Consider the following 25,602-nt stretch of genomic DNA (forward strand, 5'->3'; position numbering starts at 1 on the left):
GGAGGCCAAGCCAAAGTTTAGACCCGAGGTTGACATTCAAAATGCACACTACAGCCAAGCCGTAGACCAAACGGCCACTTGAGCGCAGTAAACACGAGCCGGAGCCAGAGGAGGGACGTTGAATTCGTGTTGCCGTCAATGACTCCATAAGCCATGTTCCCCAGTCCCAGCACGTCCACTCCCTTCTCCGTAAAGGACATCTTAAACCTGGAGCAGGCCCACAGCGTCCTGGCGTCTCAACTGGACGCGTGCGCCGCATCTTCCTCTTCATCCTCGTCCTCTTCCTCCTCATGCATGATGCAGGCTCAGCTGAAGCACGAATCTCTGCGGGACATGGCGCTTTTTGGGGAAGATCTCAACGAGGCCAAGGGAAGCGGCTGCAGAGGAGCTCCAGCGCTCAACTTTACCACCGCCTTTTATGGGAAATCTGTCCTGGACATAGATCTGGAGAAGGACATGACCACGGACGGGTATGAAGAGAAAATCACAAAAGGTCAGATATAAAATTATCAGTAGGCAATGGGCTTCTAACCTGTGTGTAAAGTTAAAACTGGTGCTAAATTTCATAGAACAATTGCAAGTTGTACTAAAGCAGATATAGAGCTTTTATTGTTAAAAAATAATAATAATAAAAATAAACGTTGCTCTATTATAGGTTCAAAACCCGCAAAAGATATGCTACAGAACAATTGGCACTTGAATGAATGAATGTATTTTCCAATGTCTGTGGAGTGGCATAGGCCTCAATAAAATGATGAACTTATCAGGCTGATACCTATTCCAGTCTACTGGTTTATTCAATCATTACTTACCACATGAAATTGTGATATTAATTATAATTTTAAAAGTAAAATAAAAAAAGAGATCAATTGGAAAGGCGGCTGCATGTGCAAATCTCTAACAGACAATTGTATAATTACTGACAATGAGGTCTTACAGCAAAATATTTAGTATAATTGATCATTCCCAAAATAGGCTCTTTTATTTCTTACAATTGAAATTATATATATATATATATATATATATATATATATATATATATATATATATATATATATATATATATATATATATATATATATATTTTTTTATTTTTTTTTACGTATTTTACAATGGAGTAAATGTATGTATCGACTATTAGAAATAACACAGAAAAATGAAAAGACATTTGAAGAAATAGAATTTTTGAGAAACTTTAAATAGGCCATTCATTGATTTAATTCAAGGCAGTATCAGTAGACATTTCTATTGGTTTCGGGAGCACTTTTATGTGGAAGCGATGGATTAAGATTGTTATAGTGTATTAAGAACAGGGATAAACAAATATCGATCATTTAAATATGATTCTTATTAAGAATAATTTATGGAAACTCGTGCGTAATTCTTGCTTAATGTCTCTAATGCTCATAAGGAAAACCGAGAGAGAGTTAAAAAAAAAATCATAATACTTTTCATTCTATTATTTGGTCTCCACAGAGGATTTCGGAGCAGATTCCTCCGACGTCCTAAAGCCAGATGATCAGGAGCGGCCTCTAAAACCTCGGAGGCGCAGAAAACCCCGTGTGCTTTTCTCCCAGGCGCAGGTGCATGAGCTGGAACGGCGCTTCCGCCAGCAGCGCTATTTGTCGGCCCCAGAGAGGGACCACCTGGCAGGAGTGCTCAAGCTCACTCCGACACAAGTCAAGATCTGGTTCCAGAACCGACGTTACAAGTGTAAGCGGCAGCGGCAGGACCAGAGCCTGGAGATGGTGTCCCTGCCGCCGCCCAGGAGAGTCTCGGTCCCGGTACTGGTGCGCGATGGAAAGCCGTGCCTTGCTGCGGACTCTGCGGCCTATAATCCCTCCTACTTTCCCTACAACAACTACCCCACTTTCACCAATTACACGAGCCCTGGGTGCAACACGAACTACACCTGTAATTACCCTGCATCCAGCGCGCAAACTGTGCAGGGCTCGTCCAGCAGCAGCTACATGAACTTCGGAGAGCTGGCTCCAGTTCAGAGCTTCTCCTCCAGCGGCGTGTCCTCTCTGCACGGCATCAGGACGTGGTGAGGAAGCGCATTGGGCCATAGATCCATTTACAGAGGACTGCATGCGTTTGGAAAAGTGTCCACGCGAGGCTTTATTAAGTTTGACTAGACTATTATTTATTTACTCGAACTTCTGTTTTGCTAGCACGTTTTACTGGTTTGTGGCACTGAAATATATAACGTAGAATAAGATATTTTAGCTTGGAAAATATATTCAGAGCTAACACTTGAGCCCAACTTTAATCATTGTCCAAGGTTTACCAAGGTTTATTAACTTTTGAGTCTTTTTTGTCCAACAGAAAAATCCGATGTTATAACATAAAATGCACTTCTGAAACATTGACATGGTTTCATCTCCAATGTCATGGTTGCAACGGTCAGTATTTCCGCCCTTAGTTAACAATGGTATTATTGATACTACAGCAATTAAAGGTATTAAACCATTTAGTGCACTAAATGGTTTAATACTTTGAATGTATGTCTATACAATCTGTAAAAAGTCATGTGTGTTTGATAGATGCTGAAGTGGTCATTAAGAAACGTCCTTCACTCTGCTTAAACAGGGTGAAAGGTTGTTCAAAGTTTACATGTTTTTACGATCTACTGTCGGGAACTCGGAGTTTAGCGCTCAGGACAGAACCAGCAGCCAGTCATGACCTTGACCTATAATGTTTTAGGTTTATGTCACTGGAAAATACAATTGATGCAATTATTACTGAAATGAATGCATCTTATTTGATTGATTACTGAAAGGAATTTGTTTTGTGGAATAAATTGGACGGGGCTATTTTGAATTTTTAGGACATTTATCTGCTATCATCTATTACGATTTTAAACAAAAAATATATATATACTAAAACAGTATCTAAAAATACAAAATCTACTAATGATAACCAACAGCTTTAAAAAGCCCTGCCTTTATGGTGCAGATTTGCAACAGGATTTCAATCTACTCTGGGCAGAACGCAAACCCTTCTTGGACACTGCCACTGTGTCAAATGAAAGAATAGTGCAATTTGTTTGCCCAAGAGGCAGAGGCTGAGTTTAAGTGCACAGTTATACAAACTGGCTCTGCCCAACAGCCTCCACTTTATATGAGTAAGAGATTCTTAGGCATCTCTCCACTGACACTTGTCCTCTACTCAGGCAATACACAAAAGTCCCAAACAAAAATAAACTCAGGACATACTCAGAGATTGTGCCACAAAAGCTCATGTTTATTGAAAATTAATACAGTAGAAACCTGTGTATAATAATGTATATTTTAAATATTTCAAATAATGGCAATGCCAGGCAATTGTCATGTGAAGAGCAAGGTCATGTAGCTCCTCTGGCCACCCTCTCCTCTGAGGTGTTGAAAAGGCAACGTCAGATAACAAAGCCATACAAACTAAAAATATCCTCCCTCTGCAATGGAGCAGGAGGCGGGAAACCGGTCAGAATAATCTGCTTTTCCGGGTCTTATCTGAAGAAAGACAGGGATGCATGCGGCTCTATCTGTGCCAGGGCGACCAGGGCGACCAGGGCCACTGGTTTTATGCTCGGCAGCAGAGTGGAGACCAAACCAATAAGTCAAATTACCATGTTTGCTCAGCAAAGCAACTTGTCTCCAAGGGCACAAATTGGTGAAGAAAATTATTATACTTTTCAAATAGTTGAGTTGACAATTAAAATTTTTAGAAGAAACGTAAAAATATTTTATACCATGAGCTACCTTCTTAAAAATATAGATGCTTGTATAAGGGCTGACATGGTCATAACACTTAGCAATTAACAAATGATTGTTGCTGTAACACAAGCGTTGTAAGATACAGTATTCAGTACAGTACATTTTTGGTGTGTATTAGATATATTAAATAAATGAATGATCTACATTCTCAACAAAAACACTAAAATTAGTGGTCCGATTTATATTACATAAGATTTTGTCATTCTGTAATGCTCAACATCACTTTAACGTATTCAGGAATTCAGTCGCAATATCCTCAAATGTCATAGCATCAATAATTAAAACATTTGAATAAAATAAGCAAATCAAATAAATCTATGTCTCTGGAGTGAGGGAGTTCAGAACACATATGAAATATAAGATGTGCGTCTCCTATGGGTACCTGGTCTAAATGAAGGGGAACAGACGCTTCTTAAGGATGTAGAGCACTGTAGCCAGAAATAGTGCCAGAGCCAAAAAGATGAGCAGTTTGTCAGTGAGCTCTCGGCGGTTGTACTTCGTAATGAGTTTCCTTCCCAACTGTATCGTCCCAGTCATCGTCTTAAACTCCTCATTGGTCTCCTGGACTGTCTTTGAAGAGGTTGCTTTGGACAAAAAGCAAAAATGCAAATATTTACTAATACATTCAAAGTGAAATTAAGTTTTTAAGGGCACATATTTAATAATCTGATAAACTATTTAGTTTCACTAACCTAGAGTGCTCACAGTCTCTTCACTTTGTTGAACTTGCTGTGCCATCATCCGGCTTATACTCATGAGATTTTCTGTGATGCTGCTTGTAGTCTGGGCCAGGCCTTCTTTGGTCATTTTTCTAATGCAAAACATTTAACAAATACATTAGGCCAAGAGTAAAGAGTTACTTTTGCAAGCACACAGTTGTTGTTTTTTTTTTTTTTTTTTTATTTAGACATGTCAAACTCCCCAACAGTTCACAACGATATCACATAGGACCAGCTGTCAACTCACCTCTGCCTCACAGCACTATCTCCCCTGTTAAGTAGAGCCTGCTTTTCCATATTGTCAATGGACAGTTTGCTAGCGAGGTTGGCTTTCCTCCAAGCTGTCTGGTTACTGCAATCACAAAAGCAGAGCAGATCAGAAAACTATAAATTGTGAAGTTGACACAGCAGCAGTGACACATGTTGAAAGAATAATCACTTTCTCACCTCAGCATCTGTTTTCTGTGGCCCTCGACCTGAGTTATCAAAGCCTGTTTGTCCGACTCTTTGTCCTGCTCCATTGCCATCTGCTCAAGGTCCTGTCATAGTGCACTTGGTTACAGTAGGCCTATATTACTAGAATCGTAGACTGGGTAAAGATGTATCACCTGAATGCGCAATCTGAGGTTGTGGAAACTCTTTTTTACGTCTGTATTCAGTTCTGTCAGCCTGCTATGGGGTCCATCACAGCCAGTAATGTCCTAGCAATAAGATTTAATTTGATTTAGTTTGTTAGTTGCATTACATTACATAAGACATATAATGGAAATACACTATTAAAGAACACACAAGTTGCTGGGCAGAATACAAAGTCATGAAACATCCTCTCCTTAAAATCCCTATAAAAATAACAAACAGACTATAGTTTTATTGTAATATAGTAACAGCGGTGTCATACATCATCACCAGGCTAACTGAACAAGCGTGTAGTTATTTAGGCGAGAGCATGTTAACGCAGCGCTCTAGCACTTGAGATTCTCTAACAAAAACAATATATTTCTCCATGACAGCTCATACTATCATGGCATTACGAAAAGCTGTTCTTTAATCTCAGAGAACAAATCGCACCTGGATGAGAGCCTTGATTTCCAAGTCATATTTCAGTATTTCTTGTTCACATATTCGTACGTGGACATCTGAGGACGCCATGTTGCCAACGTAGACAACTACAGCTACGGGAAGCGAGAGGACAAAAAACATAACTATTTTTTGCCTAAAGTAAAAACTCAAACTTTTTATTTTTTAATTACTAACTATACAAATAAACCTGAATCTGTTTGAATAAATAAATATCAAACTACAAAACACGTTTTCATGTGTTTATTAGTTTACAAACAAATCACAATGAGTCCATTCTAAGCAGGTACACATTTGAAAGGGTCACATATAGTACATTACAGCAACAAGTCACAACTTTTAATTTATATTAACAACAATACACACATACACAGCAGTGTCTTATTCCAAAGTGTCGGTTGCGTTCCACAAATGTAAAGCACATTCGATGAGATAAGGCCTCAGTTTTCTGGATATAAATTTAAGGCACAACAAATAAATCCTTATTGAAGGCTGCACAGTTGGAATGATGAAAAGGTTTCTGCCAGTACCAGACCTTTCTATCCTGTTGGAAATTACAAAAACATTAGATAAAGCAAGAGAGGTAGAGCGCTTCACTGGGTCTTAGAAGAGTAAAAAATAACAGTACAGGTGCTCTACGAGGGTTAAGACAGTGGTCTTAGTACAGAAAATTACCCTTAGAGAAAAAATTTAAAATGGGTAAGGTACAAACCCGAGGCACTCCGACTGAGCATATTAAAGTCCTTTATTAAATGAAGGGACGAAAACACTATTTTGTGTTTTTTTTACAAAAACATTATTTTGGGAGAAGCATTAGAGCAATGCATGTGGTTTAAATAGCTACGCACCTCTATGTTCTACGGCCAGCGATAACTGAGATACATGATGATATCGGTCCGCAGGGCAGGTCCAAAGAGTGGATTTAGTTGAGCCAAAATTGCAATAAGCCAGCTGCAAAATACAACATACAGAATATATAGACTGAAAACATGAACACTGAGGACGAAATACACTTTATGTGACTGGGTTTGAAACAATGAACTCTACTTGAATTCAAGGGAAAAGTGACCATATAATACTCTTTATAACTTATATAAATCTGTACATTGCAACATTAATATTCACACTTAGTGGTAGGCTACTGAGGCAACATGACAGCCAGTTAGTGCAGACACCGCATTTATAATGTAGGCAACAAGATCTGAGCCAGTGTGCCCTGTGTGCTGTCATGCTTTAACCATGTATCCTTGTATCCACTGCCCCCTTCTGTCTGCTTAACAAGGAACATGACTCAACTCCCTCATTTACGTGTAAGTGAGTTGTAAATAATTTAGATGTTCATTGAAATTTATACAGGTTATACATAAGACAAAACTGACATGCATTTGGCACACACTGTATTTACAATTGACTTCACATGATCAATTGAAAAATAGAACTCAATACTTACAACAGATAGCAGCAGACAGAAGTTAGAACCAGCATTGTGACAATAACCCTGAAATAAAAGAGAGAGAAACAATTGTTATCGATTATTAAATAAGAACTATAGCACGTCAGTATGACAAATTGTCCAAATGCGTTTGGAAATGGGAAGTGGAAGGAACAGAAGCTATATTTTTGGTTGCACTTCAGTCTGTGTATGCCATGTTTTTACAGTTTGTGTCATGCCAAAATTCTGCTAAAACAAAAATTAAATAAATCCCCTGATCAATTTGTTTGTTTAGATTGTGTTCAGTCGTAAGTTTATTTAGAAGTGAATGGCTTAGAAAGCAACACATAACAACAGAACAACAACTTTATTAGCTTAGCATTTGAAAGCTAGTGAAAGCTAACAAACTCACCCTCTGTTCGGTCCTTTGGGGATGAACCAAGGTACAACTCCGCCGACGATCCCCCAAAACAGAGTCATTACACACATGGAAATAACAAAACTTAGCTCCGCCATGTTTAGATTTGCGAAAAAGAAGATTTGTCAGCAATTATCAAACTTTAAAGACAACTTCTGCGCTCACTTCTGCTACACGACGAAAACCTCTCCTATCACATGACCAGTCACCAGCGCAGAGGAAGTGAGAGGTGGCTCATGTTCTCCTATGGCATATTATGTAAAAAAAAAAAAGTAAAGATGGGTATGACCAGAGCACATGCGCCTCTTAACTTCTAGGGAGTGACATAAATGTTATAGGTATAAGTTAACAAAAGCTGAAAATACAAAAATTAAACTTCAATAAAGGAAAATAGCAAAAAAAAAAGTGTAATAGCGACACTTGCTGGCCATTATGCAAAACTGCACAAGACTAGCGTTGGAGCTGAATGAGACTGTAGATTCTAAACAGTGTTTTTGACAGTTACAAAAATTGTGACATCTAGAATTTACCTTCGTTTTGTACAGTCACACACTATTTGCATTATAGCCCATCTAGGTGGGGCATCCAGTCACTCTTAACTCTCATACTGTCATCAACATTTAAGAGACAAAGTTTATATTTTTAAATTTGGTACTTAATTTAGTTCATTTTGAGAGTGGCCTTCAAATATTAAGGGCATTATAAATATTAGCCTGCAGACAGTCATTAATAACCATATTAAAACTGGCCATTGTATAAATTACATCCTTTTATGATAACCAACGTCATAATCCAAGTCAGCATGAAAAAAAGAGCCAAACAAAGTCAATTTATACAATTTATTGAAAACGTGTTCACTCCTGCATCTTCTCAATGGTCTCCTCCTTGTATTTGCCCTTCTCCTTTCCATCAGCGCGAGACTTAGCCTTGCGCTCCAGGATCTTCTTGCGGTCCTTGTCGAGTTTTAGCCTGGTGATCACCACCTGAGGAAAAAAAAAAAACGGTTTAAAAAATTAGGTTTTGATCATTGCTGTGTTTAAACATGTGGACTTTGATAGACATTAAACCAAGTGTACGCATTAAATCAAAAAGCTCTGCTTCATTCTGGCCTTTAGAGTTGTTTACATTTCCTGCTTTCCCACAAGTCGTTAAACCTTTACAGCGATGTTTACATTTTGCTCAAGTATGTTTTATATTGCTTCCTGGCTGGTGCAGCACTGCATAAATCACAGGACATTAAAAAATCCAATGTTCCTCTAAATTAAATGGTCTTTTGACTCAAAACCTCATACTACAATATCCATTAAGACATGTGCCTATATTAAGTTTCAGTATAAAGAATCAAAAAGCAGTGGCTTTATTAAACATGGAGATGAACAAAGGCATCAATCTGTAAATTGTTTGAGTAAAAGGGAATTGTCCAAGCGTATACATGAAAAGGCCAATATGCATATAAGATTAAGAGCTGCCTCCAACATTTAGTCAAAAGCATCAGTGTGAGAGAGCAGTAAACAATCTTTTGGAGAGAAAAAATGACTTCTGGTGGTTCAAGCAACTGTTAGGATTTTGGGCTATACAAAAATGAACTGACATAAAACACTAAGGGTAGGATAATAATGCCCATAAAATGAGAAGACTGGGTCCACAAGAACAAGATGAGATCAACAATTTACCATCTAAATTTACCATCTAAAAATGTAAGCTTGAGTTCACAATTTGTATTTATTTTTGCTGCAACAGAAGCACTGCTTTTTGGAACTACACCTTCTAAAGAACTTTAACTCTCTAGCACTTTGTCCAATCCAAATGTAAACATGGGAAACATCTCAGATCATTTTTCTCTTGTGTGAACAATGTAGTGGTAATTTTATATCACAAGTTCTTGTGTCACAAGGTCTTGTCCCATCTATAGTGGTGTCTGATTACTGAGTCATGTCCCCATGATTGACAAAAGCATACACCAGAAAACATTGGTGCTAAACAGGCAAACAAAAGACAATACCACTGATTAAGATCTGCAGAATTTAGAGCTGATCCAAGTATTTAAACCATTGAAATACATTTTAGGTTACAGTTTGTCAGTTGAAGAGAACAAGAATCCGTACCACTCTAGATAATGATAAATACAGGTTGACTAAGAGCTGAATATCTATGATAATGCACAATCTGGGCGATTCTTAAATTAGTATTGATAAATTTAAGCTGCAGTTTAAAAACATTACGCTGTGTGAAATGGGGGCTCCACATAAGGTATCCACAGCCCTTTTGACTCTTGTACCTTTATATTGTAAGCAGGGCAAAGTCATTCCCTACAGTGAGCACACCATGGTTGTGAGCTCCAGGTCTCTCTTGTATGAGCCTCAATTGTATGGTTAAGTGTGTAAATAATTTGGATAAAAAAAAAAATCATAGATAATGCTCATCTTAAAATAATATCTTGCATATTCAAACATGTAAACAAAATAAATACATTAAACAATATACTTTGAACATAAGTGTTCAAAAGCAGAATACACCATTGCAAGTCTAATAGCCAGCGCTGCAAAAACTGTATCAAGTGCATTAAAAAACAGTTTTCACTCTTAAGACAAAACCATAAACCCCTCACCTTGCTGGGGTGGATGCCGACATGTACTGTGGTACCATTGGCCTTCTCTCTCTGGACACGCTCAATATAGATGACATACTTTTTCCTGTAGACCTGTACAACTTTGCCAATCTGCTGGCCTTTGTAGTGTCCACGGACAACCTGTAGATAGGAAACCAAGTATTTAAACATCACACTTGTCAAATGCACACGTTAATTCAGGTGTTAGGGCATTACCTGGACTTCGTCGTCTTTGCGGATGGGCATGGACCTCACATTGTACTTCTGGCGGAGCTCCTTGGACAGAGGGGAAGACATAATCTTCCTCCTGATGTGTGAGGGGGCATTGAAGTGCCTCTTGCGGTTCTTGCGGCGGGAGGACGTTACAAACGGGTTGAGCTTCATGATGCTACAAGGAAAATAACAAAAAAACTCATTCACGCTCACCTTTGACACTGGCATGCCCAAAAGACCTATGCATTGTTATGAACCAATGGGGCTTACAAATAACATATCATATAATATTTTGCAAGGTGACTATAGTAGGACAACGCCAGGTAATGACAGCAGTGGGGTGCTACTATGCTAATGCTAACAAACTAGCACAACAAAAAGACCTGTGAAAGATTGTGAAACTCCTACGTATAGCATTGAAATAATACGGATTTCCAATTAAAACAACAACAGTTTGCCTCTAAAAGTGCTTTACATTCGGGCCATAAACAAGAGAAAATGCGCCACACACTTGACATGCGGCTCCAGGAAAGACTACGAGGCTACTATAGTACAGGCGAGTGGTGAGTTTTTAAGTCATCTACCGAGAAATATATTATAATGCTGGGTTTGATTAAGCCGTCATAATGTTCAGAATGTATTTGTGCTTTCAGATGAAACTGACTATGTCATAAACAAAGGATGGATAACGATTATGTCTCAAATTCTCCGCCTTGATTTCTTACCCTGCCGATTGCTCCTCTATGGCCGGCGGAAAAGAGACTGAACAAGTACTTCCGCTGGCATTAGTTCACTCAGTTCTCGCGAGAATTTGAAAGAAAATATATAAGAAATGTGTTTTTTTTTCTTCAGCATGATTAACTAATTTTAATTAAACAAGCTTACTCTAACCGTTATAATAAAAAGCAAAACCCCAATTATTAATTTGTATTTTAATATTAGTTTAGCGCTTTGTACTACTTTTTTTCCTTTTTTAAAATTTGTTTTTAATATATCATTCACAAGTGCTTATACTGGATTGTAGAAGAAAAAATAAATAAATTAAAAAGTTCATAGTTGTTAGTGTCATTCTGACTAGTGCCATTAGATGGAGACAAAACGAACTGCACTGCATACTATCAAGTTCATGTGAAAACAAGTTTTGACTTTAACAGAGAAATTATAATAGATATTCAAAATGTAGGCTAATAACCGTGCATTTAGACCACTATCTACTGAACAGAAAAATAATTTATAGCAAACAAAAATGGTGCAAACGTTATGCTTGATTAAAGCGCCCTCGACTAGTTAATTCAAATAAAATAGCCTAAATAGAAGTGTTCTTGTCTGTAAACGCATCACCTGACCCCAGGGCTCTATGTCCATCCCCTGTAGCTCGCAGCACGAGGGGAGGTGTTTACACAAGCGGACCACATGCACACTGACTGAGCTCCCATGTGAGAGGCACAGAGGCGACCCCCTGTCCGGCTGCTCTCCATTCAAACTCCTGGCTCCGTCCGTGCATTGACCGAGCTACAGCGACACAGAGGCGCGCTGACAATCCTGACTGCCTGCAAAAAGTGATGCTGTCATAGCCCCCTTTACCGCGGACACACCGAGGTTTGTTCCCCTCCCGTTGGTCTCTCTCCCCCCGGCTGGGCTGGCTGTCTGTCACGGCGGCAGTGCGGATGTTGTGGAGCCGTCAACGCAGAGCTCCTCATCCAGCGGCCAGCAGCGGAGAAGATGAAATGTTTTTCCCGATATCTCCCGTACCTCTTCCGCCCTCCGAGCACCATCCTGTCCTCTACTTGCCACACAGAAGGTAGGGCGGGACGGCGGGTAAAGAGGGAATCCTGTCAAGGCGATTGGGGAATAGCAGCATGGATAGGAGTTGTACTTTGAGTGTGCGACTGTGACATGAATATATAACGTTGTTGTTGCGTGCATTTGGGCTCAGTGTTTGTCCAGAAGTTGGGTTGTCCAGCGGTAGTATGTGAAGTTATTTGTGCAATGCTAAGTGCTAAGCAGAGGTCACATAAGGATTTCTTGCTGTGACTTCAACCTTTTTGTGAGTGTGGCTATTTGGGGTTAATTATCTGCACTCCTATGGCTACTGTAGCTCCCCTAAAGCTGTCAACACACAGGCCTGCAGTGCACACTGCGTGGAGTTGCATATCCACATGAACTTTTCCCTCCTCACTTTTACTTTTCTGTAATTAAGTTGCTGTTGTTGTATTCACAATATCCTAGGTGTTAGACTTGGAAATTACTTTTATGAGCTTACTGCACCTAGTTCTGTTTTGTATTCCAAAGCATAAGGATGGTAATGTCAGGTAGTGTCTTCTTTCACAGTGCCCTATAGTTATACATGAAAGTTTTTGACATAAAACACTAAGGGGTACTACTGCAACAGTCTTCTAAATATATTTATTTATTTATTTGTATTCTCTCTAAATTAAATAATACTATTTTAACACAATTTAATTAACTTTCATCTCTCATTTGGTTTAAAATGTATTTTCTCCTGGTCCCATTTTGATTTATGTCCTGGTCATTTGAATGTGTACAATAACACAGAATTTTCTTAGTTATTACACCTGTCTATGCTGACGTATGGTCCTGGAGGTGTGTTTAAATGTTAAATTAGGTAAACTGCCCTTCGCAAAGCTCTGGACAATTCATCCTCCTGATTGCACTGTCGCATGGGACTGCCCAAGAGGGTCTGTCTGTGTGTATAACCAGACATTTACTAGGTCATAATGTGGAATAGGCCTCTGCATTATTTAGCTGAGCTTGGTTGCCCTGTTTCCAGTCCGAGTTGTGCCCTCAGCCCTCTGGCACAGATACTGAATGGTACAGTTGTAGTAGTACTGTTACTTCTCTATGTTATAAGATAGTGCCTTTAGCCAGGAGCCTTCAAGGCTTTCCACGACTGACCTATATATAATGTGCAATAATACAGTGGGACATAACTCTGTCACTGACCCACTCATGAGCTTATATAACCATATGGCACTGAAAGCATCAAACACCAAGCTCAGTCAACTAAGTCATCTGAGAAAACAGTGTATGCCTGAAATTATTAATGTCAAAGAAGAATATTTTCTTTTACATAGTTTGACATTTTTGGTTGTTAAACATCTGTATGAAGTTAACATTAGTGATACTGAGTTGATACTTTTTAATGACAGTTTTAGTATCAGCTTGTTGCTATTGTCAAATTCAGATTTGTAATTATATTATTATATTATATATTTTTTATATTATTATACTTTTAATTCTATTACATAATTTTACCAGGTCTTGCATTTTCTTGTGTTACCCTTTTATGTGTTGAGGGCTGAAGATGAAAAAGGCCTTGCTTAAATGTTTGCAGCATTTGTACTTGAATAATAACAAGGTTCTTAAATTCTAGTCTATACTTCAATATCAAAACTTATCTCTTCTTGTAAATTTCATGCCCAGGTCAAGTTAAAATAAACAAATAGTGGAAAATGCATTACTCTAGCATTGCATTGTAATGACAAAGCAATGGCCACAATGACTAAACATCTGAGCTTTTTAGATGATTTAACTTCTGTTTGGACAAGACTCATCCACAGCTGCAAGGCAAGACGTGACATTCAGCACAGTGTTGCTCCTCATAATAAAGCGTATTATGCGTTACAACAATTTGAGCGGCTGCCAAAGCTCCTTAGGCTTCATTACGGATGTTAGGGAGGCAAGCATTTAGAGACACTTATATTTGTAAACAAGTAATCAGTAAGACAGCGAAGGAGGGAGTGCCATAGTAGAGGAAGTAAACATGAAGCTGCATTGGCCAGCCACAGTAACATGATCCGTGAACCATTGTAGCTCTCAGTGTAGTCCATATAAAACAGTTGCACAGAGGATGAGGATGCTGAGATATGATGAAGACTCCTCATGGTGCCTGAAGCCAGTGACGTGTGATGACACAGCAATGACCTTGTGCTCTGGCATGTCTCTTATATTAAGCTATATTGACTTTTGTGAGCTTTAAGCCATGTTATAATGCTGTTACCTCCTCAAAAATATTCCTGGATTTATGTTTCATTTCATTCACACATGTTTGAGAAAACCTTTATTATTAGTCTGTCTACAACTCCAAAGCTCAAAATGCTCTGTTTCATCTTGTGATGTCATGAAGTGGTAGTTTTGAAGTTAATATTTATCTTTAGTTCAGTAGAGATTCACAATTCCAAGGCTGAAATCATTCAAATGATTCTAGTGAAGGTGTATGGAGTTTTTAAAAACACAGTTGAGCACTTCCTTTTATCACATGACATCACAAGGTGGAACATAACACGTAAACTCCTAAATATGCAGGGTTTATGTGTTAAATGTTTGAATGCAACAAAACACATCTCCAGGTCTGTTTGTGATGAGTAAACACCATTATAACAACAACATTATAAATAAATTGTGAGCTACGGTATTTTTCTATAATCCAAAATGAACCTGGACTAGTTTTGAATGGTCCAGCACATACCTGTCTGCCTCTTATAAGCCCACGCCACCATCATCATCTCATTATGATGTATTGCAACTTGGAGGCTAGCAGCTATTGTTTTCAGCCTCATTTTCACTTCAAGCTGAAGGAAGTGCTTATCTTCTCTTCTGGCAGCCATGGTGTTTCATATGCACATTTTTTTGGTATCCCATATGTTTGTTGTTTATTTTCAAACAAATCTATTGTTAGTTATGGTCTTGTTTCCACTTGTGCTAGCAGTTCTTATAGTAGTCCTTACTGGCGTGTTTTTGCCCTTTCCTTTGACCTCGAACATTGTGAGGCCATGCTGCTGCTTATATCTTCATCCAATCACATCCACTCCAGCTGAGTCGTTTGACCTCAGGGACGATGAGTGTGCAGCTCCTACTATGTTAAAGGAAGAAAAGGCTACATGAGTGGGGCATGTCAGTAATTAAGTTCAGTAAATTTAAACCCCTGCCATGTTTTTTTTTTTTTTGAGCCAAATATAGACTAAAAAGAATAAAGAAAAAAAAAAAAAAACATGCGTTCTTACTGTGAGCGAGCTTGCATATCCACAAACCTGGAGGAGGGTCTTCTCCTGCTTGTCTCCATGGAAATATTGTCTCTTTGGCTATGATATTACACAATATGGCATTAAAAACACACGTGTGTGTGTGTGTGCGTGTATATATATATATATATATATATATATATATATATATATATATATATATATATATATATATATATATATATATATATATATATATATATATATATATATTAGTGCTGTCATGCGATTAAAAAAATTTAGAGATTATTTAATTATGAATCTGTAATTAATTAATCTAATTAATCTCATTTTAATCTCACCTAAAAATTGCTGAGAAAAGCCTTCAATTTGAGGTATTTTCATTTAAATTCATTATTACATTATTGTGGCAGATCAAAAGACTGATATAGAACAAAAAAATGTGACTTTATAAAGTCATTTATTGTTTAACAAATCTCTCCAAATTGGCTGTTGAGCCCAAGTCTCCATGAAAGACAATAAAAAGTCCAGTCTTTCCTTAACCATATTAAAAATATTATTGACAGAGAAATGCTTTCTATATGAGATCACTGGTTTTAGTCCTTGTTTTAGTCCTTGTTTTAGTCCTGGTTTAGACCTGCTTTAGTCCTACTTTAGTCCTAGTTTAGTCCTGGAATGGATTAATCCTGGTTTTAGTCCTGGTGTTATTTCTGGTTTAGTGCTGGTTTAGTCCTGATTTAGACCTGGTTTAGACCTGGTTTTAGTTCTGGTTTAGTCCTGGTTTAGTTCTGGACTGGATTAGTCCTGGTTTTAGTCCTGGTGTTATTTCTGGTTTAGACCTGGTTTTAGTTCTGGTTTTAGTTCTGGTTTTAGTTCTGGTTTAGTCCTGGTTTAGTCCTGGACTGGATTAGTCCTGGTTTTAGTCTTGGTGTTAGTTCTGGTTTAGAGGCTCACAGGAGGAAGCGCAGTTTACGCAGCGTACGCGAGAAAACACGATCCACACGCGGCTCACGGGAGCACGTCGGTGTCCGCGCAGTAACTACGGAAGGAAACGTGGTCCGCGCGTTCTCAGGTTAATGACGATGATGAAGGTGTGTGTTTGTTTGTGTTTGTGTGTTTGTGTGTGTTTGTGTGCGTGTCCCCTCATGTGGCAGGTCACTATAGGACAGTAGTGCAGACATCATGAGCCTATGCAGGTTGTTTTCACCAGTGACATTTAAGTTGTAGGCGATTTTATATTTGTTATTTTCTTTTATATTTCACGTCGGGAGAATAATTTCCAAGACACGAATGTGTTTTTACCTGTGCACCTGTTCTACTGGCTTTTCGACCTCGTCAATTGTGTGACTGACGTCGCAAACGTGAACATGACGTTTACATCGCTCTTACTGCGCGCGTTTTTTGTGGGTTTCCGGCAATGAGTGGAATTACCGAAATAAAAAATTTATAAATGTGTTTTTGTGTGTGTGTGTGTTGTTGTTGTCCCAAAAACACATAAAAACAGGTTTTATAATAAAGCAACTCACATACAGAAACACTAAAGTTAGAGATTAAAAATGAGATTAACGCGATTAAAAAACATAACGCGCTAAATATGACTGTAATTAATTAATCGCAATTAACGCGATAATTTGATACCCCTATATATATATATATATATATATATGTATATATGTATATATATATATATATGTGTGTGTATATATGTATATATATATATATATATATATATATATATATATATATATATATATATATATATATATATATATATATATATATATATATATATAAGGTTTAAAATTGTTCTCTGTCCATTTCTCACAATGCTAGAATCCCAGAAGGTTGTCACAATGATATTAAAGGTTCAGTAGGGAAAACAAAGAAATCTCCTGCAATCAAACTGACTCCAACAATAAAAACAGATCACTCAAGGCACAACAAAATGCTTATGAAATTATTCTTGGCATTTAGTACCTCCATATAACATACTATGCACTATTTAAGTAATTTAAAATGTTCCCCAAACTCCCAAATAGAGCATATGTTATTATGTTCTTTCCTCACCAAAACATACAGTATCTGAAGTTGTGTTGTGTTTCATGCACACATGTTTAACACACAAACCCTGCATACGAGTTCTTTTCTTATATGGAAACACTCCACCTTGTGAGCTGTTAACTTCAAAATTACCGTGCCATGACATCACAAGGTGGAACAAAGCATTTTGAGCTTTGAAGATGTAAACAGGCTAAGAGGTTTGCTCAAACATATGTGCATGAAGCAAAACACAACTGTAGATATGTTTTTGAGGAGGTGATAACATTATAACCTAAGAAAAATGTTGTAATTTAGGACCTTTAACAATACCTGCCCCCCATCTCCATTACATATTATACTGTAGACTTACAAAGTGATATTATGTCATTTAAACCCAGCTATAGGATTGATAGTAAATTCATCTTCCCCAGCTGTACTAAATCTAACCTACATTAATATCTTCCTTTGTAATTTAAATATTTTAAATATTGTTCTTCCTCAGTGTATGTAGCATATTTTAATTTAACAAAACACTATTCCTAGTTGCAAATAATTTGTCATTTATGGTCTTCCTTTTCCTTATGGATGTTGCTGTCATCCCTATAACTTTGTTAATGCACAGCAGAGAAATGGCCCATCTAAAGCATGCTGCCAAAAGCTTAAACCTAAGTACGTCTTGAAGCTTCTCTATTGATTTTCAGTTAAATGTAAATATGAAATGCTTGACATAAAGTCTTTGTCTGGGGTCAAATGAAATGAATTACATCATATATCTGTGATTCATGTTGCGCAGAGAAAGTGAGAATACCAAAGACATGTAATTGTGTACAGTAGGGACAAATTGCATACAAATATCTTATTTAAAAGTGCAGATTATGTTAGTGTGTCAATTTGTAGATGATGGAAATGAATTTTCCCCCTTGAAAGTTTAGAAGTTACATAGTGGGGCTTTTTACATTGTTGGATAACCAAAATATCTTCTAATTATATCAGGAAAGTATCAAGAAAATATTGGCATTTTCTTTTAACACACACTTTTTCTTCAGATTTTCATACACCAACCATACAATCCGCACTATCTCCATTAGAGCCCAACCGATATATCAGTTGGCCGATATTGTCGGCCGATATGAGCACCTGGAAGCATATGCTTGCTGATAGGGGCCGATATTTCACGTGGGCATGTTATAACTCGTTATAAAGCTTAGAATCTCTACATTATGTTCATTTAATCCAATTTACAGACAGATAAATGTCCTAATATGTGTCGCCACTTAAGTATTTATCTACGGAGTCATTTGTCTGTGTCTGTGTCCGTACTGTCCCTGAACACACCCCCAGAGTCACGTGCGTTTGTTTACACCCGCAGACATCGATCCATGTGCGCAATACTGAGATTATATTTTTTACGGACAATCGGTTTGAGTCTGGATTAAAAGGACATTTATTAGTGCTGACTTGTGATATGAGGAGGAGCCTGTGTGAGCGGTGAGTGTTGGAAGTATGTCGACTTTGAAGATAGTTTTGGTTTGTTCTGATAGGTTAGCGATTAGCTGCTGTAGCTCCCACACATAAACAGGCTGTTTTCTCTTCTATTGATCTATTGTAAAGTGACTATATTGGCTGTATATTTGATACTGGACATGCATTAATATGTAAATGAGCTGTGAATAGAGGTGTGAATTATGAAATTTGCGCATAGAATTAATTACTGCGGCGCAGCATTTACGGCTAAAGGCTAATAGCGATTGTTTATTTACTAGCTAGTAGTGATGAGTCGGTCGCAAACGAAGCGGCTCTTAGAAGCGCTCTTTGAAGCGAACAATGGGAGCCTGCTCCTTATTGCGAGTCGTGTTTTCTCTTTCTCTCACTTTTTTCTCTTCACGCCGCGTGCAGACTCGTGGTAGTTTGACAGCGGCAGTGGCTAAAAACGAAACTTTCAAAAATATGCGTGTGCATAGGATAAAAAAAAAGTGTTATATATATATATATATATATATATATATATATATATATATATATATATATATATATATATATATTCAGCATAAAATAAATAAATCAGGACTGGTTCAGTTCTGGTTTAGTCCTGTTTCACACATGGTTTAGATCTGTTTTAGTCCTGGTTTAGGCCTTTTTCAGTCCTGGTTTAGTCCTGCTTTAGACCTGCTTTAGACCTGCCGTAGACCAGCTTTAGTCCTATGACATATCATGTAAAGAGGCAGAATAACAATAAATGTTGCCTAAATGAAACCAGTTTAAAATCCACAGTAGCCAAACCTAAGTTTTTTTTTACTAATTCAAGATTTACAGTGATTTTTTACATCACTAAATATATCGGCGATTATATCGGCTATCGGCAGCAACAGCTTCCATTATATCGGTATCATATCGGCCACAACAAAATCCATATCGGTCGGGCTCTAATCTCCATTATTTGAACCATTTAGTATGCACTTAAAGAACTGCACAACATGCAACTTGTAACATTTGCAAACAGGTAGGAGGACAGATCTGCTCTATAAGAAGGAAATAAGGAACCACTAGACGAGGGAGACATGAGGGACACAAGCAGACAGCAGAGTGATAAGGAAGTCAGAGTCTGGTCAATACCATGTCCTCTAAACAAATAGAAAACAGATGATGTTTGGATGATTGGCTGCAGTGTCTTTCATGTATTTTCTCATATTTTCCCCCTGCTGTTTTCTTTTGTCCCTGTTCACATGGGCCTGTCAATCCCACTGTGATGGATTAAGTCTTAAAGGGTTCAGATATGTGCGTGTTTGGATATGTGTCTGTTGTGTGTTTTGATTTTATGTCTCAAACTGACACCTGGATCATCTGTCAGGAGTTTTCTCATATTCTGCCCCTGTATTGTTGGTCAAGTCAGTAAAGTGTGTGCATGGACCTGGGAGCTGGGATGAATTATTTGTTTTAGTGACACAGGATAAGAGAAAGACAGGACTGTGGAGTCTGCGCAATGTATATGCCATAACTACAGCTCTGGGCCTGTTGCTGTTCAAGTCATTTTTACCTGTAGTCCATTATATTAATTGTGTCATTGTAATGGTTGCAGTTAAGTACAAAGAAACATCTGTGGACATTGAAAAACATGGATTCTTACTCTCCACACCTGAAACCTGGCCTGGTGATGTCACCTACTTGTCTCCATGGAGATAGGTTTAATGCCAAAATGTGGAATATTCTTGGCAAAGCAGTAACATTTCTTTGGAGACAAGCAGGTAGTGGCCCCTCGAACAGAAAAGTTACATAGGGCACCTTTAACACAATATTGTTTTAAATGATACATTCTGTATCTGCATATTGCCAGTTGGGTTGTGCCAGTATCGTTCATCCGCCTTAGCCCACAGCCACCTCTTGGGGTACAATATAAATGGATAATCAAAATCACACAGAGAAGAAAAATAGGTCTTAATTGAAGAAGTGAATAAAAGTCAGCATGATTAGAAAAACCCTTTGAATTATGTGAGTTGGGGTGAACTTTCAGGGCTTGCAGCTCCCAGGTTGTTTGCACCTTGTTCATAAAACCTCTATTTATATCCATATATTTATGTCTATGATGGATCTTGCCTGCATGTAATTACATTACAAAACATGATAACCATTTAAGTCAAAGTCTGCAAATAGGTTTACTTTGAATTAATTATTATAATCTTTGAACTCCAATAGTTAATATATATTTAAAACAAAAGTATTTCTGGCTGTTGGATCAAAAATGTATTTCTTTGCTGTTAGATATGTGGCCTGGGGAACAGGAAATATTTGCTATGTATATTTCAGAATAAAAACAGACATGTTCCTTTCAATAGAGTGGGACACATAAGCAGAGATACACTTTGGAAATGACTGCATTAGATAATTAATACATTAATAAAGGTTTTTCATAGTAGGTTTTGCATGGGCACTGCAGTATCTGACATTGTTTATTTGCTTGTGTTTATTATTATTTAAATGCTTTACCATGTGTGAGCTGCCTCTGGTGTTTTATCTGCGTTTTGACAGAGCCTGACAGTGACAAAGATATTTCAGTGGAGCAATAGAGGGCTGTTTTTGGCGTTTGTTCTGGTTGTTATCGTACACTCGCCGTGCCACTGACAGACACCCACTTCACAGCTCACAACACACTCTTCTGGAACCACTGTCCCATCCTTGGCAAGTCGCTGGGGACAAATGCGGTATCACACCTAGACCTGTCACAATAACAATAGTTAGCAGTATGATATATTAAAATATCATGATAACTGATCATTTGTTAGACCACTTAATATGACTATTATATGACTCCAAAATAAGGTAAAGCACAAGCTGCAACAAATAAATAATCAAAAAAAAAGAAAAAAAGCTTGTTATTATTTAAAGCCATGGTATGTCACTTTTTAGCAAAAAGAAAAAACAAATAAACTAAACTAAAATTAACTGCTCCTACTGCTCCTACACAGGAGACACAGCTGGACCAGGTGGCAAGCTTGCCTCTCCACAAACCTGACCAGACATAACTTTGGCTACAATCTTCCACACAGTATGACAAGAAATGTATTTATCTCCATGGAGAATGTTTGGTTTTAATGTTCTATTCCATGGAACCATGCAGGTGATGTGCCACCTCTAGAAAGTTACATACTTTACCTTTAAAATGACAACCCTACACAGCTAAAATGTAAATCTTTCACAAAAAAATTGACAAAAAGTCATTGCTAGAGTAAAAATGTATGTATGATAAATACTCACCCCTGATTATTGTTTTTTTTAGTTAGTCAATATGGACATTCATGTGACAGGCCGAACACCAAACATGAGGCACACACACGTGACTTTGCTATGTGTTTGTCTACATCAGCTCTTCTGTAATGTTCAGGTAAAGAAGAGGAGAAGGTCAGATCAAGGCATGCTAACAAAGCAAAAGGGGAATCGCCTCTACTGTACAACTATAGGGCTTAAGGTTGTCAGTGGGGCAGTTATGGTTTCTCCTTCATGGCTCAAAGGGTGCTAGGTATCTCACTGTAGCTTTAAGCAGTCTGTGGGAAATTAATTTAATACATTTTTCTCAATGGTATTGTAGCTTGTTTCTTTTCTTAACATCCTGCTTAATATTTTGCATGCATTAAAGATGCACTGTGCCTCTTTTCAGGTGTAAAGTCTTCCCCCAGTTTGTCTCCATGGAGTTTTTTTTTTTTTTTTTTTGCTTTGCCTAGCATGTTCCACGGTATAACATTAATATTATCTATTTTACATTTATGCGATTACAGGTGTTCATATTGTTGAAAAATACAAATAAAACGTGTTCTTTCTTAAGTTTGAGCGAGTTTGTCACTCCACAGATCTGACCCATTACTTGGCCTGGTGGTGTCACCTGCTTGTCTCCATAGAGAAAGTTACAATTAATGCTATACTGTGGAACATCTCATGCCAAGTCTCATCATCACACAACTCCATAGAGACAAGCATGTGGTGTATCCAGAAAAGTTAGTGAAGCTTTAATTAGCATTTCATGTTCTTTCTGATGTGGCTATTTTAAAATTTCTTTCACCAGTTAAAGGGGCACTATGTATGTTCCACAGCACAAGGCATTTGGGGCATTAAACATACCTCCTCTTCGTTCAATTACAAGACAGTGTTTTATAGCTCAAAAATGCCAACTTCTTTTTAAGTGCACGCTTGCTTCTCCATAGATGACCATTAACCTGTCTCTATTGTTATTACTAACTTTATTATTTATTATTAAGCTTATTTCCATATTGTGGAATAATCAAGGCAAAACAGTAATATGTCCATGGAGACAACTCTCCACCAGAAAAGTTACTCAGTGCACCTTTAAAGTAAAATCTTCCAAATAAGATGAACATGTATCAAATTCACTTGCATAAGGGCAAAATGTATTTTGTTCAATTAATTTTTGCAAATTCCACACGCAACGAGTTGTAAAAAACATTTATTGTGCAACATGCATGAGAAAAGTAAGTAATACCTTTTGCTGCCACATCACTTCTTGCTATGATCATTTGAAACCATTTACTCTGCTGGATTTCCCTCTTATAGGTAATGTACAGTCAGCAATGCACCTCTGATTATAAATCTTTCTTGGCCAACATCTTGTTTTTAGTCGTATTTTGCTTTGGGCTTTTTGAGTTGGATCATGTACATCTTACCAGCACAGCATAAAGAATCAAGGGAAAAGCTTTTAAGAACATTGCACCGTGACAAAACTAGCTGTGCCATCTGCTTTAGGTCGACACCTGCACTACTCTCTCTGCAGCTTTTGTGGAGCGTGTAAACCTGTTAATTGTGCCTTTGAACAAACTGTGAAGCATCTTTGATTTATCACTGGCTCTAATTTCTTTTTACGTCATCCTCCACATACAGGGCTGTAAACTGGAATTAAATGGGGTGTTTACAAAGAACTAATGATAAAAGTGTGGATATTGCATCAAGACTTTTGACTTGTATTGATGCTGTTTTCTGTTCTTCTTCCTATTATTCTGGTTTTTGGAGTTGTAGATGGAGCCTGACCCAGCAAGTAAGTATGTTCACGATTCATAAATTCATTAGAACCATATCCATAACCCGAGGGTGTGACTGACAGGCAGATTAACCAATCAGAGGGACGCATGCTCTGTTCAGGTAAAAATAAATGGGGGTTTTAGAATTAACAATTAAAGCACCAAATTTAGCTCAGGTAAAAGAAGTTATATATGTTGTTATGAATGATATGAGAATTTTTTGAGAGGAGATGCCTCAGTTTCAGATGCACATGCTACAAATTAGGGGCTGTGGACTGATTCCAGACTCTTCTGGATTTGACCAGAATGTTGAAGGAACTGGCTGGTCAGGCAGCCTGTGTACATGGAACTCCCAAATCTCTGCATAGTAAACACCAGACCACACCATCATAGACCACAACAGCATACATTTCACAACTTCCCCTTCCTTATATCGGTATTACAGGACTTGAACCTGATTTTGAATTTTTAAAAATGAACTGTCAGCCCTGCTCACTTAAGTCCTTTCTGTCATTGTTAACCCATGATAGACAAATATAGTGCTTCCTTATGGTTCAGATCCCAAGCTTTTTAAAAATGTATCAGGCAATATCATTTCATTTCCAATCACATGAATCCACTATATTTATCATCTTATATGTTCATATTCTGCCTAAAGCCTGGGTACAGACTTTACACTGGCCAGCGAATTGCATAGCTAGCATACATGTCTGTGAATGGAGGTAGAAGGAACATAAAACCCTCACATCAAATAATTAGCACCTGTATTAAAAGTCCTATATTATGTAAAATTGACTCTTGAGAGCTTTAAGCAATGCTAGAATGTTGTTACCCCATCAAACATATACTTGGAGTTGTGTTTTGTTCTATTCATACATGCTTGAGTAACCCTGCATTTTTAAGATGTCTGCATCTCCAAAGCTCAGAATGCTCTGTTCCACCTTGTGATGTCAGAAGCAGAAGTTTTCAAGTTAACAGCTTTTACCTTTAGTTCAGATGAGATGGGCAGTTCCAGGGCTGTAATTAATGTTTCTAAAAGGAAGATTTTTTTAATGAAAACATATTTAAAGAGTTTAAAAACACAATAGAGCACTTTCTGTATTACCGCATGACATCACAAAGTGGAACAGAGTGTTTAGTTTGCCTAAATATACAGGGTTTGTGTGTTAAACATGTGTGAATGAAACAAAACAAAAGTATAAGTATGTTTGATGATGAGGTAACAACATTACAATATAGATCATAAAACAGCGTAATATGGGCCACTATAAAACTGTAATTTGCAATAATTCACTGTTAATCGGAACTTAAGAAATTGGCACACCAAAGCTGTTTAATATAACTTGCGTTTTATTTACTAATGAGCCTTGAAGTTGATAATTAGACTGCATGGTCTCTAATTTGTATTCACACAGATTTTACATAATGCACTGCGCTGCCAGCAGCAGACTGTTGGCACATCCACAGTCTCATCTGAAATCAAACAAACTGTGAGTGGGACAAGATCAACACAACATTTTAAGTCAACGATTTTGGGAACTGAATGAGCTTAACAAGCACTAAATGTTCTTTTACACTTACAATGCATACGATGTATTTCATGGGTGACTACATTGCCACTTTATTTAAAGGTTTTCTATTGCACAAAATTGACTCTGTAAACTATAAGCCATGTTAGAATGACCAATGACCACTTAAAACATACCTAGAGTTGTATTTAGTTTCTTTCACACAGGTTTGAGTAATCCTTTATTCTTAGTCTATCTACATCTCCAAAGTTCAAAATGCTCTGTTCCTTGTGTTGTCATGAAGTGGT

The 25,602-nt window shown here is 37.6% G+C and overlaps 5 protein-coding genes across 5 annotated transcripts in view; 2 read left to right on the forward strand and 3 right to left on the reverse strand.

The window, feature by feature from the left end:
• Positions 1-113: 113 nt before the first annotated feature.
• On the forward strand, positions 114-2,051 carry nkx2.5 (NK2 homeobox 5). Its single transcript, XM_020927321.2, has 2 exons — positions 114-493; positions 1,477-2,051. Exons 1-2 carry the CDS (start codon positions 154-156, stop codon positions 2,049-2,051), a joined length of 915 nt encoding a protein of 304 aa, XP_020782980.2. The 5' UTR covers positions 114-153.
• Positions 2,052-3,225: 1,174 nt separating this feature from the next.
• On the reverse strand, positions 3,226-5,697 carry LOC110162391 (vesicle transport protein SEC20). The gene is made up of 6 exons (XM_020927280.2): positions 5,546-5,697; positions 5,086-5,178; positions 4,925-5,016; positions 4,725-4,829; positions 4,451-4,569; positions 3,226-4,342 (listed from the first exon to the last, which is right to left on the reverse strand). The coding sequence occupies exons 1-6, from the start codon at positions 5,675-5,677 to the stop codon at positions 4,146-4,148; spliced, it is 738 nt and encodes a 245-aa protein (XP_020782939.2). The 5' UTR covers positions 5,678-5,697; the 3' UTR covers positions 3,226-4,145.
• An 85-nt stretch (positions 5,698-5,782) lies between these two features.
• On the reverse strand, positions 5,783-7,628 carry atp6v0e1 (ATPase H+ transporting V0 subunit e1). The gene is made up of 4 exons (XM_055159339.1): positions 7,399-7,628; positions 7,005-7,052; positions 6,403-6,505; positions 5,783-6,098 (listed from the first exon to the last, which is right to left on the reverse strand). The coding sequence occupies exons 1-3, from the start codon at positions 7,500-7,502 to the stop codon at positions 6,412-6,414; spliced, it is 246 nt and encodes an 81-aa protein (XP_055015314.1). The 5' UTR covers positions 7,503-7,628; the 3' UTR covers positions 5,783-6,098; positions 6,403-6,411.
• A 601-nt stretch (positions 7,629-8,229) lies between these two features.
• On the reverse strand, positions 8,230-11,029 carry rpl26 (ribosomal protein L26). Its single transcript, XM_020927199.2, has 4 exons — positions 10,951-11,029; positions 10,229-10,400; positions 10,013-10,153; positions 8,230-8,387 (listed from the first exon to the last, which is right to left on the reverse strand). The coding sequence occupies exons 2-4, from the start codon at positions 10,394-10,396 to the stop codon at positions 8,259-8,261; spliced, it is 438 nt and encodes a 145-aa protein (XP_020782858.1). The 5' UTR covers positions 10,397-10,400; positions 10,951-11,029; the 3' UTR covers positions 8,230-8,258.
• Positions 11,030-11,625: 596 nt separating this feature from the next.
• Positions 11,626-25,602, forward strand: part of LOC110162417 (serine/threonine-protein phosphatase 2A 55 kDa regulatory subunit B beta isoform) — an 85,524-nt gene continuing 71,547 nt past the window's right edge. Inside the window, exon 1 of the mRNA XM_020927311.2 lies at positions 11,626-12,026. Coding sequence (XP_020782970.1) covers positions 11,948-12,026 — 79 coding nt within the window. The 5' untranslated portion in view covers positions 11,626-11,947. The remainder of the gene's footprint in view (positions 12,027-25,602) is intronic.

Source organism: Boleophthalmus pectinirostris, unplaced genomic scaffold, assembly GCF_026225935.1.
Source record: "Boleophthalmus pectinirostris isolate CB_2022bp ecotype Guang Dong unplaced genomic scaffold, ASM2622593v1 HiC_scaffold_23, whole genome shotgun sequence".
In the NCBI taxonomy this organism is placed as follows: Eukaryota; Metazoa; Chordata; class Actinopteri; order Gobiiformes; family Gobiidae; genus Boleophthalmus; species Boleophthalmus pectinirostris.